This window comes from Diabrotica undecimpunctata, chromosome 7 (assembly GCF_040954645.1).
Source record: "Diabrotica undecimpunctata isolate CICGRU chromosome 7, icDiaUnde3, whole genome shotgun sequence".
NCBI classification, from domain to species: Eukaryota; Metazoa; Arthropoda; class Insecta; order Coleoptera; family Chrysomelidae; genus Diabrotica; species Diabrotica undecimpunctata.
The window spans coordinates 52,147,017-52,167,226 of NC_092809.1; the positions used below are offsets into that span (position 1 = coordinate 52,147,017).

General features: G+C 32.9%; 1 protein-coding gene across 1 annotated transcript in view; it reads left to right on the forward strand.

Moving 5' to 3' along the window:
* Nucleotides 1-20,210, forward strand: part of LOC140445343 (glucose dehydrogenase [FAD, quinone]-like) — a 34,764-nt gene that overhangs the window by 9,560 nt on the left and 4,994 nt on the right. Inside the window, exons 2-3 of the mRNA XM_072537315.1 lie at nucleotides 2,562-2,777; nucleotides 7,448-8,332. Of these exons, the coding sequence (XP_072393416.1) occupies nucleotides 2,562-2,777; nucleotides 7,448-8,332 (1,101 nt within the window). The remainder of the gene's footprint in view (nucleotides 1-2,561; nucleotides 2,778-7,447; nucleotides 8,333-20,210) is intronic.

Sequence of the window (20,210 nt, forward strand, 5' to 3'; positions counted from 1 at the left end):
CGGCTCGCTCTCTTAAAACACAAAGATATACTTAGTAATGAATGTCACTCAGAATGCCCAATATTCTAATACGATATATTAACCAAACCTCTAGACAATAATACAGCATGTTATATCTTTTCAAATTGATGATTTTTGATTGACTTCAATCTTGTGAATGTGACTTTAATTGCGATTGCTGACTTAAGCGTATATGAACTAACATGATAGCCATTATAGTAATAATGTATGGTAATACTTTAGTATTTAAATAATATCTAAAAACAGAGGTAAATACAGAAACGTAAAATAATGAAAAAACCAATACCAGTAAAATATATTACTGCAAATACGTCTTGATTTTCGGCGTCTGGATCTAGTTCTTCTAAATCTGGGTCAACGTCAGCTGTAGCATTTGAATGTACAAGTTGCTTATAAACATTTTTGTACACATCTGGAATAAGAGGTAGTAATTCCAACAGGTCATCTTTCTTGGCTTTGGAGATTGCAAGTGGCTCTGTATATTTTTTTGGTAAAGAGAGTAAAATCAAACGGCCTCGGCGATTTAAGTTCCAAATGGAGAAGTCTTCTGTTTCTTAAAGAGATTTTTTATAATAAATCAGTCCCTTATTCCTTGGTGTATCTGAACCATTTGCAGTCGTGTCATAGAAATTTTCGTTTTTCACTTAATTGTTTTCTTGTTACATAGACACTTTTCAACAAGGCTACAAAGTCATAAAAATCATCTTGTGACATTTCGAGTACTTGAAAAAGTTTCTTTTTATTTACACATGATTTGATATTTGCATACCACTTATTTTTTTTTGCTTTTCAAATACGGAATTATCCGCATCACACCTCATATGTAAGTGGCCTGATACAAGAAATTTGTGATTGATTTATTCTAACGATTTTTTAATTTAAAGAACCGTTAAGAACATACTTGCTACGTAGAAATTCTTATTTTGTCCACCGCAAATATCCGAGTACAAAATCACTTTCTTAATTTCAAGTGACAAATTCAAAAGCTCCTTAGATAGATACTAAGCAATTTCGTTTGCTCCTCTCATTGCCATCGACTTGTGCCATAAAAAACAGAAAACAAAACCGTTTCCACAATTGTGTATGGTAAGATTGTAGGTCCAATATTTTCTGTTATAAAATGAAACCGATGTTTTCAAAAACGGTGTCGGAACACACTGTTGTAGATCAAATGTATAGCACAACACTGACTGGTGTTCCATTGCTAATTTTTTGTCTTTACTTTTACAAGTATATGCCAAGTCGGCTTCTTCACGATGCTTTGTCTGTTGTTGTTTAAGTATATTTTTGTTTTCCTCATCCTTTGCGATTGGTAACTCTATTTTCAAAAATTCACATTTGTGACATACATCCGTTTTTGGCGTTTTAAAATCCAGGTTAAGCTGGTGAAACTTGACTTCGTAAATTGTGCGACTAACTGCCTCAGCTGTGGCTGCAAGGTACAGTCTATACATTTTAGTGAAATTGAGGTCAACAGGTAAATACAACTTACTATTCACTCGGCGTGTATAATGATTTCGTATTTGGGGAATTAGTTTATATGGGTTATAACTTATTGTATTCGCTCAGGGGACGTTTTGTTTTTGGGCATACACTTTCTGCGATTATCATCTTTAACTACACCAGTTGTACTTTGCGCCTTATTTTAAAGTGTGTTGCGAACTTTTCGGATTCATCTAACTTTCCTTGAAAACATGTTTTGCACACTAGTTTTCGTTGTCCGTCAATTTTAAAGGCATATTTGTAAGTTACAACTCTTTCCTTGCCGCTATCACCCAGATCTTATGCCATGACATTTAATTTCTTGGGAAGTAACACATCTACTTATATAACTCAAGCGGCGTTCATGGATGCCAAGTTGCCAAGATTCGTCAAATATAGTTAACATTAGCATTTAACCGTACATTACATTTTATTCTGCATGGTACTACCTTCTTAATCTCACGTTTTCGCTGAATTTTTCCTTTAGCAGTAACATATTTTTTACCGGCGTTTCGTTTTATTTTTCTTTTTGCTTTTAGTTTCCTCACACAAGGCTTGAAAATCTGCAGCACGTTCTCTTGTTAGTCAATTTTTTCACTTTTTTCGGCTCTATGCAAGCATATTGCATCTTGCTGATTACTTTGGTTATTACGCTGGTACAATTTTATTATTGAGCATCTTTGTACTAGTATTCTGAAATTTGTTACTCATAGTGGAAGGAGTCGCTGTCATCACTTTCATAATTACCATAACTTTCTTTCGTTTCAGATACTGGGTCGGCGCCACTATCATATCCATCACTACTACTATCCATGACTTGTTGATGTCTCTTATCTGAGAAATATTATTACATTTTATAGTTATACCTACGTTTTTGTAAAATTTCTGTTTTATTTTATTAATAGTAGAATAGTATTTGCGCACGAAGTGGAAATAATGTGTAAAGGAACAGACTTTTCCAAAATTCACACTTATCAACTTGTTGCCTAATCTAGAAAAAGAGTATTTTAGTAAACAAATGTTGTCTTAGGATAATTAAATTTTTATTTTATTTATAGAATATGGATCCTACGATTTCATTATCGTCGGCGGAGGTACTGCGGGATCACTCCTGGCCAGAAGATTAAGCGAAATTTCAGAATGGAAAGTGTTGGTACTAGAAGCAGGTTCGGACGGCAACCAATTTACAGATATTCCTTTTATGAATCTCTATACAAGAAATTCCGAGTTTAATTGGGGTTACAAAACAGTACCGCAAAACAAAAGTTGTTTGGGTAAGAGTATCTATTAAAATAAAAAAAAATTAAGTCTACGGTGTTAGGTCTATGTATTTGTAGTTAACGTTTGGAGTTACTTTCTCAGTTACATTAGACTATAACTTCATTATCATCAAGCTCACAATTCTTTATTCAATAGTCCGCTAAAAATTAAATATTTTTTTTCAAAAAAAAAACAAAACTAATTTTTTTCACTGATACATTCACTGATTTCATTAATTTTTCGTAGAGTTTTTTAAGAAAAAGAGTTCCCGCGGAAATGCAGATAAAAATAATATTTTTCCTTAATAACTAACGAAAAGTAATTTTTTTCGCCCTTCACTAGTAGTCTTTGCTGGTACGTAGATGAAAAAAGTGTTTTTCACCGATGCCGAAAGTAATCATTTTCACCGTAATGGTCTTTGTGTAAAAGTCTTCGCACTCACGTAGTAAAAAATTATAGGTATACTTTTCGCTGATAGTGGACTAAAAGTCAGAATTATATCTGTATTTTCTTATTTGTTAATTTCCATAAATTTTAATATAGATAGCTTAAGGCTTTTATTAGTAGTAAAAAAAAAACAGGGCCAAAGAAGGTGTAGCCTAACTAATACGCTAAAGGTACCAAAATCACATCAAAGAGTGTCAATACATATCAGAAAAAATAGTAACAGCAAAGATAAGAATGGAGAAGGAGGACCTGAACATCATAGGACTATACAGTCCAGAATAGCCTCAAAAAACTAGGGGAAGCGTTTTATGACCAATTACAACAAGTAGTAGATCAAGTCAGAGGGAAGATGATAATATTTAACTTTAACGCTCGACTAGGCAATCAAGTAATACCCGACATTAAGCAAAACCATAACCAGGATATGTTACACTACTTTTTAATGTCTACAGTGAAGCGATATTTGAAAAAGCGCTCTCAGACTCAATAGAAGGTATATCTATCAATGTAAAAGTTTTGAATAACTTACGTTTTGCAGACGATACAGTAATAATGACGAATAACAACAATGATTTAGAGAACGTAATGCAACGCCTTAGTGAGCACTGTCATGAGTACGGACAGAAGATAAATTTAAAGAAAACTAAATGCATGATCATGACTAAATCTGCACATGCAAATACCCAATTGACTATTGAAGATACTGCAATTGAGAGTGTTAATGTCTATAAATACTTAGGAATATGGATAACATGAGATGTAGATCAAACCAAAGAAATTAAGACACGTATTGAAATAGAACGTGCATCATTCATTAAACTTAAAAAGTTTCTTTGTTGTTGGGATATAAGGTTAGAACTACGCGAGAATGCTTCGATGTTACGTGTTTTTTACTCTTCTTTATGGCTTGGAAGCGTGGACACTAAAACAAGTCCATCTGAATAAGTTAGTCGCCTTTGAATTTTGGTGTTACAGAAAAATCCTACGAATATCATGGATTCAAAGAATGTCAAACGTGGAAGTAACTAGAAGGATAGGAAATGAGGCGGAAATAATATTAACTATCAAAAGACAAAAACTTGAGTACTTAAGACATGTGATGAGGGGGCAAAAATACGTATTATTACAACTTATTATGCAAAGCAAAATCCGAGGAAAGCGAAATGTGGGAAGACGAAGAATATCCCGGCTTAAGAAATTAAGGAAATGGTTTGAATGCAGTAGTGCACAACTTTTTAGAGCGGCAGTCAACATGGTCCGCATAGCCATGATGATTTCCAACCTTCGATAGAAGATGGAACTTAAAGAAGAAGAATAACGACGATTTCAAAAATGAAAATGGAGAACTGATGATAAACTTCTGCACGAATAACGAACTAAGAATAAACAACACATTTTTTGGCAACAAAGACCAACACATAAATACATTTAATAACATCCGTGGACAAAGATCTACAATAGATTATGTTATAACCAACCGAGATATACATCCATCGAAAATAATCGACGTAAAATGCCTCAACTCAGCAGATGTAGGTAGCGACCTAGCCTAGTATTATGTAAAATAAGAATCGTCCTGAATTACTTTCCCCCCAAGAGAGTGGCGCCAACACAAACAAAAATCAAAGTCGAAGGACTAAATACGGAATTCACGGAATACTTATATAAGAAAAGAATATCAAAGAAGATCGCTGGGAATGAAATATTAGACAAAGATAACATCGAGGAAAGCTGGACTCAAAAATAACATAATTAATGCAGCAACAGAATCACATAGAGAGAGAAAAATAACGAAGACCAACGAAAATAACGAACATATTAAAAAAGAAAACACCACGGTTTAGAGAGTAAGTGAAGACAAAATGTGATGAAAAGAAAAAAGCCTTTTTACAGTACAGAACACAACAAACACAACAGGTATACAACCACTATAAACGAATCAGAAATGAAACGAATACTTTAGTTAGATAAATAAAACGGGAACACTGGCAGAGCTTCGTTAAACAGATGGAACACGACTTCTACGGAACACAAAAAGAAATATGGAGAATAATCACAGAACAAAGAAAAGAGATGAAAGAACTAATAAAAATAAAACACATTCAGAAGGAAACAGATGTAGACTAATATTGTAGACCCCGTTTGTTAAAGGTGATGATAATGAACCACGAAAACCAGAGGTGACGACAAACGAAAATAATTAATATTGAGGAGTAAGAGGTAACGGAAGCATTAAGGAAATTAAAAAATAGAAAATCACCAGGAACGGACAGAATACCGAACGAACTCTCAAAGTACGGAGAACAGATTTGACCAAATAACTATTAAGACTAATCCAAAAAATAATAGAACAAAACGGAATTCCTCAAGAATGAAGATCAAACATCCCAATACCTCTCTTCAAAAAGGAGGACTAATCGGACCCGGAAAGTTACAGAGGAATTAATTTATTAAACACAACAATAAAATTAACAACCAAAGTGATAACAAATAAACTGAATGAAATTATAACACTAGCAGGAGAACAAAAAGTTTTCGGTCGGAAAGATCATGGACCGATGCTATATTTATAATGAGGAAAGTGTAAGAGAAATCATTAGAATACAAAAAACCGGCATATCTAAGTTTCGTGGACCTTCAGAAGGCATTTAAACGGGTCAAATTAAAATATGTTATCTACTTACTGTACGCAAGAGAGATACCTCTAGGAATAATCAAAACGATCATATCTATCAAAACAACACAATAAAAGTAAAAGTAGAAGAAGAACTAACCGATCATATTGAAGCAGGCAATTGGATAAGATAGAGAGTTTCCCTGAGTCCTCTATTGTTTAACCTGATTCTAGATGAAATAATAAAAAAGTAAAAACTAAAAAAGAAATACCAAATGGGAGAAAAAGAACTTATAATATGAAAAATAAATATATAAAAAGTAAACTGCTATGCAGACGACGCAATACTACTCTCCCAAAGTGAAGATGATTTATAACGTATGCTGCACCAATTTAATATAACCACCAGAAAATTTAACATGTTAATTTCCCCAAAAACGACAAAATGCATGGTTACAACAGCAAATTTCCTAAGGTGTAAATTGGAGCTGGAAGGTCAGATAATAGAACAATATCTAGGCATCACATTTTCTAGCTACGAAAAGCTCGAAACCGAAGTGGAAGATCAAGTAAATAGAGCAAACAAAACCGCAGGATGCCTGAATGAAACAATATGAAGAAATAAAAATATTGAGAAAGAAACGAAAGGCAGAATTTACAAAACAGTCATCAGACCAATAATGACATACGCGGGAGAAACAAGACCCGACATAGAGAGGACAAAATATGTTAGAAACAGCAGAGATGAAAACACAGAAAAATTAATGGTAAGATACTATGGGATAGGGCTAGAAGTACAGATATACGACGTAGATGCAAAGTGGAGAACATCAAGAACTGGGTAAGAAATAGAAAAGTAGAATGGACGATCATATAAGCTGAATGCCAACAAATAGCTGGAGGCACATTGAAGAACAAATAGAGTCATGTCTGTATAAAAAGAAGAAGAAGAAGGCCTTTATTTTGAATGTGGAGAATTTAAAATTAGTCATTAAAAAAATGACTACGGTTTAATCACGCACTTTACTTTCTAGACCATAATCATTCTTTTAATAACCAATTTAAAATTTTCATATTCAAAATAATGGCCTTAAGCTATCTTTTTTAGAATCTATGGAAATAAAAATTAAAAATACTGATTTAATTCTGAATGTCCAATTTGAAACAAACAATTCTTCGCTCCTCAACTTAATTCAGTTGAAGACTAGAAAGTGTAAACGCATACCAAAAATAGGTTATTTGAGAAAGGCACTCTGCCAAAACAGCTGTAGTGATAATAAATTTTGTTTAAGTGTTGAAAACAAAACTTTTCAGTGTTTTTATTGTTAGACTTATCAAATAGTTATTATTTTTGGTGAAAAAATTTTTAACGGATATTTCCTTCGGAAGTACCTGCGATATGTTTTTTAATTCACAAATTTATCATTTATATCTGATTTTCTATAATTGTTTTTTAAGATATCTATTCATTATCTTTTTGAAATATCTCTTACACTTTTTTCTTGTAACAAATATACTGTAATTTTATTATTTTTATCAATAAAATTTACCACGACCATATATTTTTTAAATTTATCTTATCTTATTAATTGAATTTAAGTAATAAAAGTAAATATTTTCTAGGGATGGCAAACAAACAATGCGTTTATCCGACAGGAAAAGGCCTAGGAGGAACATCAATCATAGGAGACAGTGTGTACGCAAGAGGTAACAGAGCAGATTTTGATGAATGGGAAGGATTAGGTTTAGATGGTTGGGGTTACGATGACGTTCTTCCATATTTTAAGAAGACTGAAAAAATCGAAATACCAGACTACGAAGAAGATTATCATGGTACCGATGGATTACTTCGAGTCAACTATACATACCCCAATCCCTTAGATTATGATGCATACTTGAAGGCAAGTCAATTGTCAGGTCTAAACAGCCTTGATTATAACGGAAAAAATCAAATCGGTATCTCCAAATTCCAATGGACTGTAGCCTTTAACACAAAAGTTACAGCAGGAAATGCGTTTCTCTCACCAATTCTAAATACACAGAATAACTTAAAAGTTGTACTAAATGCATTTGCTACTAATATTATTTTTTCTAACCTAAAAGCTACAGGAGTACAATTTGTTAAAGATGGAAAGCTATACAAAGCTCACGCTAGTAGGGAAGTAATCCTCTCAGCTGGACCACTCAACAGTCCCCAACTTCTTATGCTTAGTGGAGTGGGACCTAAAAATGAATTGGAAGAATTAGGAATAGAAGTAGTTAAAGACTTGCCTGTTGGAGTTGAATTAGTAGATCATCCAGTCTACGTTGGATTGTATATAAGGACAAATCTTACTGCAGATCCTGGTACTGTCAGGTCTAATTTGGAGCTTTGGAAGAAAGGTTTGGGATATTACACTACCGTTTTTTCAGCTGACAATATTGCTTTTATTAATACTAAAAACCCAGGAGTCGAACCCCCCAATGTTGAAATCCTAACTATTAACAATCCGACTAGTGTACCACCAGGTAAGCATTTTATGTTAAAACTAGTGAATATTTTTATATGCACGCACTTTATTCGACCATATGTCTACAAGACAGTTAACGTTGGCCACAATGCTATCATAATTATCCCGTATTGGTTGTGACCTACGTTTTTAACGCCAATCAGATATTTTACTCACCTTTATTTTAATATCCCTTTTGTCCAATTCAAACTATTAGCTCTAGGTTATAATACACTTATTACAAAACAACTGCCTAACTATTGGTGCTTCTAATATGGTCCATTAATTTGCTTTTAAACATTTTACATATGAACAACTTTTAACTGTTTGAGGAAGCTTATTAAAAAAATTAAACTAAACAACAAAGAGTTTCTTGAAGCCGTCCTTTTTGTTTTCATAATATGTAAATTGCAATTACCTTGAGTAGGGTAATTGTGGAAACTGTGATTTTAGTTAAAGTTGACAAATTTTTAGATATTCTTGATCTTAGAAATCTTTTTTAATATGTAGTTAAAATGGTCATTAAAGGGCAAAAAATTAACCAATTGAAAACCAAGGTACTTAATTGTTGTGATGATTTCTAGTTTATCATTGTCAATTTGAAGATTATTAGTACTTATATCAATATTTGAGTATTTATATTTAATATGGACCTTCGTATTTAACACATTTAACTTTAGTTTGTTGATCTTTAAATATTTACTAACAGACTGCAATGCTGAGTTCATACTAGATACAGCATTTTCTAAGTTTGAATCACAACATGCAAGTAGGGTGTCATCTGCATACAAATTAGAGATATTACATTTAACAAAGAAGTTTATATCATTTAAATACAATATGAACAAAAGGGGTTCTAAGACACTACCTTAAGGTACCCCAATATTAATACTAATATCAGATGAAGTTATATCATCAATTCTTACTTGTTGCTTTCTATCCAATAAGTAATTTTTAAACCATTCAAAAACATTTCCTTCAATGGTTTCTAATTTAGTGAGAAGTACATTACGATTGATAGTTTTAAAAGCTCTCTTTAAATCAAGGAATATTACTACTACATAATTATCATTGTAATTAAGACCTGAATTTAAAAAGTGAAAGTTGCAGTGCAGTTTCGCAGGAATACTTTTTACGAAAACCTGACTGGCTATTCATTAAGATTTTATTTTTATCAACGTGATCCATGAGTTAATCATATACTACCAAATTTAATAATTTCTCAATGGGCGAAAGTATTCTAAATTCATCCGCCTTAGTAGTATTATTAACCCTCATCCGGACACTTATTTTTTCTGACGTAGTAGGATAGAGTGTGTCCGTCGGACACATTGTAACAATATTATGGTATTTTATGTTATAATTATTAAAATATGTGACAATTCTTTTGAATTTTTATTTTTAGATAATAAAGTAATAATTAGTGAGTGCTTGGTCTATAAAAACTAAAAAACAACGCAAATCTTAACCTATAATTCTAAAGTATCTACAATGATACGACATTTTATTACTTTCTTAGGCAACTAATACACTCATGTTTTACACTGCTGTGCTCGTTGCAAATGTTCTGGCTGCAACTATTACAAGTTTGTTTTTCTGTTCTTGATTTTTTTAATGGATATAAGTAAGATCTTTTTTTCTGTGTTGACTGAGGTGGTGCAGTAGTGGCAGCTGCTTCTCCTGCAAAGTTTGCCATAAGGAATCTGGTTGATTTAGACAGTCCTACGTTCGATCTGCGGATAATATGGGGCTTTATAAGTTGTTCTGCTATTTCAATTATGAATATACGTCTTTTTTTGTGTCTTATTATATTCCAGTTTGAATGTGGGTTGATCCAAATAATATAAGATGATAGACAGCATACATCTAACATATTCATAAAATATGCGAAAATCCAATGCGGGTTTGTTTTACGTTTGCACATATATTGATCCACTATCGGGTCGAGCGAGTCAACTCCACCTTTTGTTTTATTATAGTCGAGAATTATAATCTCTGGGTTATGGTTCATCTCCTCTCTAATCTTATTCGAGTAATGCATTGTTGACAACACTGACACTTTTAATAGGCTTAGGCACGTATGATACCAATGTTGCCTATTTTGTAAAACCAATGGCTCCTTGGTAGAAAGACAGGGTAGAAGACAATGGCTCCTTGTTCTTACATGGTTGAAACTCAGGAGGAATAAACTTTTTATGTTTTCTAACTGTGCTAGCTTGTTAAACCATTAGATAGCATATTATAAGTAATATCTAAGTCCGTAAAATAGTTCTCACATGTTACGTTTCTGTTGGTTTTACGTACCAAACCAGTTGCTACTTGATTTCCTTCTTTGCCGAGATAGGGAATCGCATTAAGAGGATAAAAAGTTTCTGAATCACATGCCCAAAATATTTTTATTCCATACTTGTCGGGTTTTGAGGCAATATAGTGTTTGAATAAACATGTTCCACGATAATGAATCAACTGCTCGTCGATTGTTATATTTCGTCCTGGCAAATAATGCTTTTTCAAATTTCCTAGTACTTGATCCCATATATCCCGTATAGCAGCTAGTTTATCTTTTTTACGTCTTTTGGATCTTGTCGTTTTGTCGTCGAAACGAATAAAGCGCAAAAGCTCTTTGAACCGATTTATACCCATAATGGCTAGAAAAATCTGTGGTCCATAAACTGAATTCCACAAAGCTTGATAACTTTCACAGTTTGATTTCAGACGTCCGGCGGTAAACAGGAGACCAAAGAAAGCACACTTTTCAATTCTATCGTAGGACTTACATGGTTTATTTTGCAATACAGGATGAGCCTCTAGATGGGTGTAACGGACAATGTCATCCACAGCATTTTCAGTCAAATATAAGCGAAATATGTCTAGTGGGTCTTCAATGCATGTTCCATGTGGAAATAGAACTTTGTGTAGTGGTTCTTTTACTAAATTATGAACTCGTGTTCGTCCACTTGGAAAAGGTTGTGATCACCACTCAGTTTTATCTTTAGCAACACACATTGCTGGTTGACTGTTTCTGATGTGTTGTTCAATGTTCAAGAGCTGAAATTGTATCATGAAGTATACTAGTCTCAATCTACGTTTTATTTTATACTTACTTATAAATTACTAGTCAAACTAGTCATAGCTTGTTTAGTACTTCACGTGACCGACAGTCGATAAATATTGATGACCAGTGGCGTAACCGCATCGAATAGCAAATTGTGTCCGTCCGGTTACGTCAGTAAAAATAATTTTATTTTTTTATATTATATTTTGATTAGCTTAAAATATTTAGTTGTTGTCTCCAATAAGTTTACTTTAAAGCTAACAAAGTCCTAATTTTTGAGGTAATAATATACTGTGATTTTTGAAATATATAGTAACATATCTGTAAGTGTGTCCGATGGACACACCTTTTCCGGATAAGGGTTAACTTTTGGTATTGAAACAACTGTACTGATTTTAAATAAATCTGGAATTTTTGATCATCTAAGAGAAGTATTTATAAAATTTTAGATAATGTGACCACAAGTTATTTACAAAATTTTGAAGTTTAGTATTTCATTAATGTTACTCTTATTACCTAACGACTTAACCATGACTGCTAAGTCACTGATTAAAAGGAACCTAATTTCATGAATACTGGGATACATATTCTGATTATCATAACCCCATAATTTTTCGGAGTCGATAGTTTCAAAAATTTGTCGAATACTAGAGACGAAATACTCACCAAACTGACGCACCATTTTAACTTTGTCACTCAGAATGCTTAACTGATTCTGAATCTTAAATTCAAAGCGATAAGGGAATTTTTGACAATTATTGGCAATTAGTATTTTTAGCGTTTTCCACATAAGTCTAGAGTTATCTATCGATTTGATCAAAATAATATTGTTCTTTTTTTGCTTTAAACATATTAACTACCACATTTCTTGCTCTTTTAAAATTCTCCCATTTGAAATTTTTATCGCTTACGTTAGCAGTTTTAAAATCTTTGTACAACTTGTCCCTAATTTTAATTTAATCATTAACTATATTATCAAATAATGGTATGTTACTTTTAATCTGACATGTTTAAATAGGTGCTATCTTATTTATGACAGACTGTTTGATAAAATTTTATTATAAATAGTATTGATATCAGTAGAATCTAAATCCCAATCACAAGAAAAAAAAACATTTATTGAATTTGATACATTTTTTTCTCGTTAAGACCTCTGTAACGTTTACTAGAGACATTAAAATTTTGAAAACTATTACTAAATCTGACCGATATTTTTAAATGATCACTCAACTTGGAAGTTGAATGAACAAAACAACTAATCAGATCCTTATTAACAAGAACATATGTTACTAACTGCTTAATGCCACATTGTACAAACATTGCTTTAATTTTCTGGGTGTAGAAGCTAGTACTTAAAAAATTCAAATTCAAATCACCAAGAAAAATACAATTGATGATACTTTTAAATAATTGCACCAAACATTATCTTCTTTAACAAAAGTTTAAGCAGCAGTACACTTAAGGTAATCCTGAACATGTAGTTCAACACCCCCTGTAGATCGTTTAAATGAATTGCAGCGTATCACCTTATACCCGAACAAAGCAATTTTAGAAGTCCAATACATTTATGAAGCATATAAATTTATAATACAATTAGAATACAGTTTTTTTCTGGACTGAAATCCTTAAAACATCAGAAATAGCTGATTAATTAATTAAAACCGAGTAGCATAACTCATAAATCATTATCAATTCAACAAAGAAGAGCACTTACCCTATGAGAGGTTAGAGTTGACAGGTGAAAATTCAGCATTAAAGCGTGCAGTGTGCACTGCAACGACGACAAGAAGAAAATAATTCTTTGACGTTAAACTATACACGCGCTCTAGAGATTGCTCTAGATGCAATCACAAAGTCTTCTTTTATTCTGCTCAATGTGTGGGAAAAACACTTTTAGCTAGTGGCGGTAAGGGGCGAATTTATCTGGAGATATTTTGAAGTCGAGTGGTGCACCATTATAAATTAAATTTTTAAGCTGTTATCTCATAATACAAAATTGCATATGCATTCCCCTTCTTCAGAAATGCAATAAATTAGGGAAAACTTTCAGAAAATCGATATTCTACAAGCATTTTGGGTTTTCTCGGACATTCTGGGTAATTATTGACATCTGGCCATTATAACGATAAACATATGAATTAGTCAATTTAACGTGGAATATTAAAGTCACGAAATTAGTTTTTAAATAAGATTATTAGGTTATTAATATTAATAATGAAACGAAATATATAAAATATTTATATAAACACTACATATTTTACAAATATTAATTGTGTCAAATTTAGCCCCTTTTTAGTTTTTCTTTCAGTTTTTGGAATATGAAGAATGCCATTTTCATGCGATGGTTCTTTTGAACAAATGGTTCATTTAGCAATTTCGGCACATACTTCGTTGTTACAAGTTTTGTGCTCACAGAATTGCATATTATCATGAGCTAATCGATATGTTAAAATTGTTAGCAACTTTTCAGATAGGTATTTAATGATTCTTTATTAAAAAAATCGTTACTAGTTCAAACTTTAAACCGGTTGTTGACGAGCTAAGGCGTCCAGCACAGCGCCATGAATATTTTCTCGACATTATGTCAAGAGCTCGTATTGTTTACCTAATATTTTTTACTTAAAGTGGACTTATCCAATGTCAAGTAATTTCCATAATTTTTTACCTAGATATCAGATAGCATCATGTGTATGAAGAAGCTCCATAAACAAGAGATAGGTTTCCTGTTTAAGAGACTCTTACAGGCTTAAGCCAAAATTCAAAATGCCATTAATAATGTTTTGAATTTTGAAAACGAGGGAAATTGAAACCTCAATAAACTTATTTTAAACTTAAATTGTGGCTTATTTCCAAGAAAAATAGTAATTGCATTAGTATTAGAAAACCAGAAGTTAACAGTCAAAACTTCATGTCTGCATTTAATAAAGATGCGGTTGAACAATTCTTTGACAATCTGCTCACAGTCATGGAACAGTTCAAATTTCCTGAGAGTAAAATTTTTTAATGTAGATGAAACGTTCCAAAAATTATCAGAAATTTTGGCACCAAAAGGTTAAAAACAAGTAGTAGGTATCTGTAATATCTTGGTTAAGAGGAAAAAATGATACCATAGTATGAGCTGCAAATGCTTTAGGACAGTTTGTCTCTCCTATGTTCATATTTCCTCGACTACGTATAAATCCACAATTAATGAGAGGAGTCCCCATTAAAGCAATGTACAGATGTTAAAAAAAGGGTTGAATAAATAAAGAGTTACTTTCGACTAGATAAAATATTTTTGTCAGCATACAAAGTCCTCTAAAGACGATCCAGTGCTTCTTATATTGGATAACCATGTGTCACATTTCTTTGGAGTTATATAAAGGGTGTTTTTTAGAGTTATAGAAATGTAAGTTGGTAACACTTTTTTAACTGTTGGCCATTTTAACAGCTCTGAAGTGACTTATGTTAAGTTTGGTTTGGCATTTCAGCATGAATAGATTTGACGCCTGAACAACGCTTCAAAATTGTACAAATTGATTTTGAAAATTGTGGTTCTGTTTGAGAAACGTATCGCGCACTACGTCTATTTTATGGTCAACGTAATGGTCTATCAGAGTAAGTAATTCAATTAACCATTTAACCTTTTTGCAGCACGTTTACTCTAAATGATAATATGCATCCACAGATACGTCGTACAGATAAAATTGTTGCTGTTGAAGAGCGTAGCATACAGGAAGACCAGAATCAGATTAGAATCATCCACTTTATGGAGGGATTTTGCAGAAAGATCTTGCTTTGCGTGCTTACAAAATCCACCTCATGCAAGAATTGAAGGTACACCATAATCTAGTAAGGCATAGATTCGTTTATTCAGTGAGTGGGTCCAAAATGAGATTGCCGTGGATTCCGATTTTCATATGCGAATTTTGTTTACCGATGAAGCTCACTTTTGGTTAAATGGCTACGTTAACAAACAAAACTACACTATCTGGAGTTAAGATAATCCTCAAATGTATGTTGGGAAACCATCACATCCAGAAAAACTGACTGTTTGGTCTGCTTTATGGTCTAGTGGAATCATTAGACCATACTTTTTTAAAAACGATGCTGGCTAGAACGTCAGAGTCAGTGTTGAGCCCTATAGAGCCATGATTACTGCCTTTTTCATTCCCCAATGAAACAATCATGATGTACAGGAGCTGTCCTTTCAATAGGATGGTGCAACATGTCACACAGCTCGTGCTACAATTGATTTATTAAAGGAAACGTTTGATAACTGCATATTTTCACGTTTCGGCTTCAAAATCGTGCTATTTAACACTGCTAGACTGATTTATGTAGGAATATGTGAAGGTGCTAATCTACGCTGATAACCATGAAACGATTGACCACCTGGTCAATACACGATATACGGCGACAAATATTGGAAAAAGTGATCGAAAATTGGACATCCAGATTAGATTACGTCAGAGCCAGCCATAACGGTCATATGGCAGAAATCATATTTAAATTATAATGCCAAAATATTATCTTTCGAATAAAGTCAATTTAATGTCAATTTATAAAAATCATCTTTGTTTTATTCAATTTCAAAACTCTATACCTCTAAAAAAAATACCCTTTACTTACTGCAGATCACACGGAATTGTTATGGTTTCACTTCCCCCTCATACCTCACACAGGCTTTAACCTCTTGACCTAACTGTTTTTGGACCCATAAGGAATGCTTTAAACCGTGAGTGCGACTTGTATCTCAAAACTCATACTCAGATCACATATTTTAGACAAAGGAATATCCGGGTTCCGTGTTGCTGGAATATGGCCCATAGATCCTAATAAATTCTCTAAAGGTGATTTGAGCTCAGTAAATCACACTGAAGTTTCAGATATACACATTGTAATGAACTTAAATATAAAACCGACCATACTAACGATGACAGTGCTGTTAAGCAGTAGGATGTAAATTAGTTGAGCACAGAACGACACCACAAAACATACCGTCGAGATGTGACGAACCCCTGCAAAGAACTCCACCTAAAAATACCAAACCCCAACCGGGACCATTGAGAGGTGGTGAAGCTATGAACAAGACTCCATCTAATATTGCCAAATGGAAATGGAATTAGCGAGCTTAATCCCGACCTGGAACGTCAGAAAATGTTAAAACTCAGTCTAGGGTATCTATTGAAAACTTAGCGCCCCTTCTTCCACAGTTGTAAAGAAAAGTACTAACGTGCAAAACAACACTCACAAATTTTCACTTCCACGCCACTAAAAATTCAATTTGAAACAAAACAATGAAAGAGAAATCTTAAGAAAAAAGTTAAAGAGGTCGAAAAACTGAAACCAGGAAAAGAAGGCAGATATGAGATATTTCAAAGCAATTTTGCAAGGTAAAATTGAAGGAAAAAGGGCCCCAGGACGAAGAAGAATATCCTGGCCTGCTAACCTGAGAGCATGGTATAGAAAGACCTCAACACAACTATTCCATATAGCAACCAACAAACTCATCATAGCCAGAATGATCGCCAACGCACCCTAAGAAAAAGAAGGAAAAGAATGACGGGAACCGTAGGAAAACTGGTTAATAAAGCAAAGAAAGGACCTGTTAGCAAGAACGCGGGAGTTAGAAACTTACATTTTAATGATTCAGAGTCTGAGAGTTATGATGAGAGTAAGCCTTGTGATGATGATAAATTAGATGATGTAGATCTAACATTAGAATAAGAGGAATGTTTTTTGTGCGGTGAATTTGGACGAGACAAAGAAATTTGGTACCGTTGTGTAACGTATTTGAATTGAGCTCATTCAGAATGTAGTGGTTAGGATTCTGTACTTAATTAAACGTGCGATATGTGTGCCAAGGTCGAACGGACGACAGTAAAAAAATATTTTTTAATGTGTTTTTTTAATTTTGTCTTAAGGAAATTTGTTTTGTTTACAATATTTGCTTTATGACAATATTTTTTTTCGCATCCAGCTTTATTTAATTTTTTTACAGAATTGCCCCGTATTTAGGAAAATACCGGGCTATTAAAGTAATTTTTTTTTCCTTAAAAATCCGTAAAATTTTAAACCTTTTTTTATGGGAATAACGTTTCCAATAGATACAAGTTTCAGTATGTAGGTAAATAATGGAAGTTTGTGTGAACAGAGAAAAATTTTTGTAAGTAGGTACTTTCCCTAAGGTGCTCAGAATTTTCCCGATCTCCCCTACAATTTTGGTTTGGGTGCGCAATATTCCCCCATTCGCCTCTGTATTATTTATTGTAATAAAGTAAATATTTCTGGTTATGATGTTGTCACATATTCTGGTCTAATTTCTGTTAATAGGTTTTCTGTTTTCTGTTAGACCAATTACCTAACTTTTTATTTTCTTTTAATATTTTATCTATAAATATTAATTATTATGTTGGTTGTATTAAATTTGACTCTCTTAAGACTCTTACTAAATGGTAACCTGTATTTTTCAGTCAATCAGAGATCGAATAATCTTTTGACAACTGAAGATTCTAAATTCTAAATTCTAAAAATAAATATTAAAACAGAACGTTACCAAATTGAATAAACCAAATTTATACCCAGATTAGATAAGCAGTCACTGAATTCATTATAGTCTTTGTATTTAAAAATAAGTTTTACGTATTCGTAATAGAGATCTGCAAAGTAGGTCTATTGTAGTACTATTACGATTATAACAGTTCTAGATAGATGGCGGTAAAGTTGGCTAAAGGCGTTTGAACGCACAAAAGTAGGCAACTCTGTTTACTAGTACGTTATTTTTCTATTAAATTATTATTCATAATATACCGTCTTTAACAAAAAATGTTGCTGATACTTAAATATTTTTGCAATGTACAATATTTGAGAAAGCCCAAATATTTTGTATTATTTTCTGGAAAGATGACTTTGTTTTAGAACAAATGTACACACATAATTAAAATCAGAAAATAATCAAATAGCCAGTATAAATATGGGTTGGCTATTGATTTCTAAGGTTTTAATTTCATCACAAAAGTATTGTTATAGTTTGTTTAAAATTTGCTATGACAAATTTTGTTTGTTCCAGTCTCTTGTTTGCAAGTTTATACACAGTAAATCGAAAAAATATAAACAATTAGAATGTTTGTTAGGACGGGACAGTATAAAATATATAAATTTAAAAAAAGTGCAAATTGGACGTATTAAAAATTGGTTGCCTAATTTCGGACACCCTGGGATCTTATTTTCGAATAGTAATTTAAGTAGAATCAAAAAATGCAAACATTAGGAACGTAAACTTTATTTATTTAGGTATATTATAAAGAAAAATTATATCACCATTTACTTTTCCAAACACAAATCGCATATATACGTCCTCCTTTTAGATTATTGGTACGATCCTCATGCGCCCATCGTTGACAAGACTCTCACTTGATCCACCTTTCTTCCTTGGTATCCGCCGAAAAAAAATCCACATCAAAACATATATTTTACATTTTCATCACTAGCATCCATGTCAAAGTCGTCATCTTGAATAATAGGACGCGTTAGAGTCTCGAACTTTCCGCTTGACTGACTTGTTATTTCCTAATGTAGCTTTGCCCTTACATTTAGGCTTTCCTGCACTGTTTTTCAATCTTTTGTTCTTTTATAATATCTCCCTTCTTTCCTTCTATTTTATGCTAACTTGCTAATTTCAAGTTAGTTCTTATATGGCGTGCTGGTAATCACATAACTTGAACCTTATTTTCCTTTCTTATTACCCTGATCTACATTTCCTGATGTTCCATTTTCAGTCCCACTACATGATGAAAATGGACTTACTTTTCCGATCTTACAATCTTGATTATAATATATTTTCTTCATTTGTTGCTTTAAGCGGCCCTCTCTCTTGCAAATTTTTTAAATGTGCGGTTTCTATATTTTTTCCTAGTGTTCTGTCTATGCTTTCCATACATTTTTCTAATTCTTTGAGCTTTCTTTGAGTTGGTTGACTTCTGTCTCTTTACCTTTCTATAGTGAAATTGACATGCGAGAAATACTATCTCCGCATTTGCGCATTTTAGATAATCTCCACACATAAGGCGACATATTTGGAAATATGTTATATTGCGAATAGCGATATGTTTAAGCCATAATTGTATTTTCTAAGAGTAATATGCTTTTAAAGGGGACATGAATGCTTAATTTAAAGGCTCCAACCTATTTAAACTCCAACTCATTTAATTTATGACAAGGAATGCAGACAATCGTCAAATGATTAAACTTAGCTGTTTCAATCAACTTAAGATTTCTTGTATGGCTGTAGTGTCCATCCAAAACAAGTACTACAGGATCATCTTTCGTTGGATTCACATGCAAAATAATATGTTTAGTCTACTGTGTGAATATATTTTGTTAAATGAAGCCTGATGGATGACATGCTCTATGGATCCGCGCGGAGCATTATCTTACAACTCAGCTTTCTTGTTTTCTGGGGGAACACAAACAGAGGTGGGACAAATTCACTAATTGCGCTCATACAGAACCCTACAGTGACTAGTGAAAATCTCTCAGCAGCAGTCACGGGAACTTACTTCTTACCTTTTGGGAAAAACCTTTTCTTCAGAGCGGAATCAAGCAAACTAAATAAAGGTGTTACGTTTTCTTCCGTAAAGCCCTTTATTCTTACTTTGAAAAAGCCCTGAGGCTTGCGTAGACTTCCGTGTTAAGAATCCTTTAAGCCATTTGTTACCCGCTGTAGCATTTTCGTTTGAAAATGGATGGGAACTACCATTTTGCAATACAAGTTGATAAGCTAACCGTCTGGTGTCCTGTGTTGTCAAACCATAATACCACTTATTCATCTTCAAACAATAGGAAACCAAATGTTTTTCCA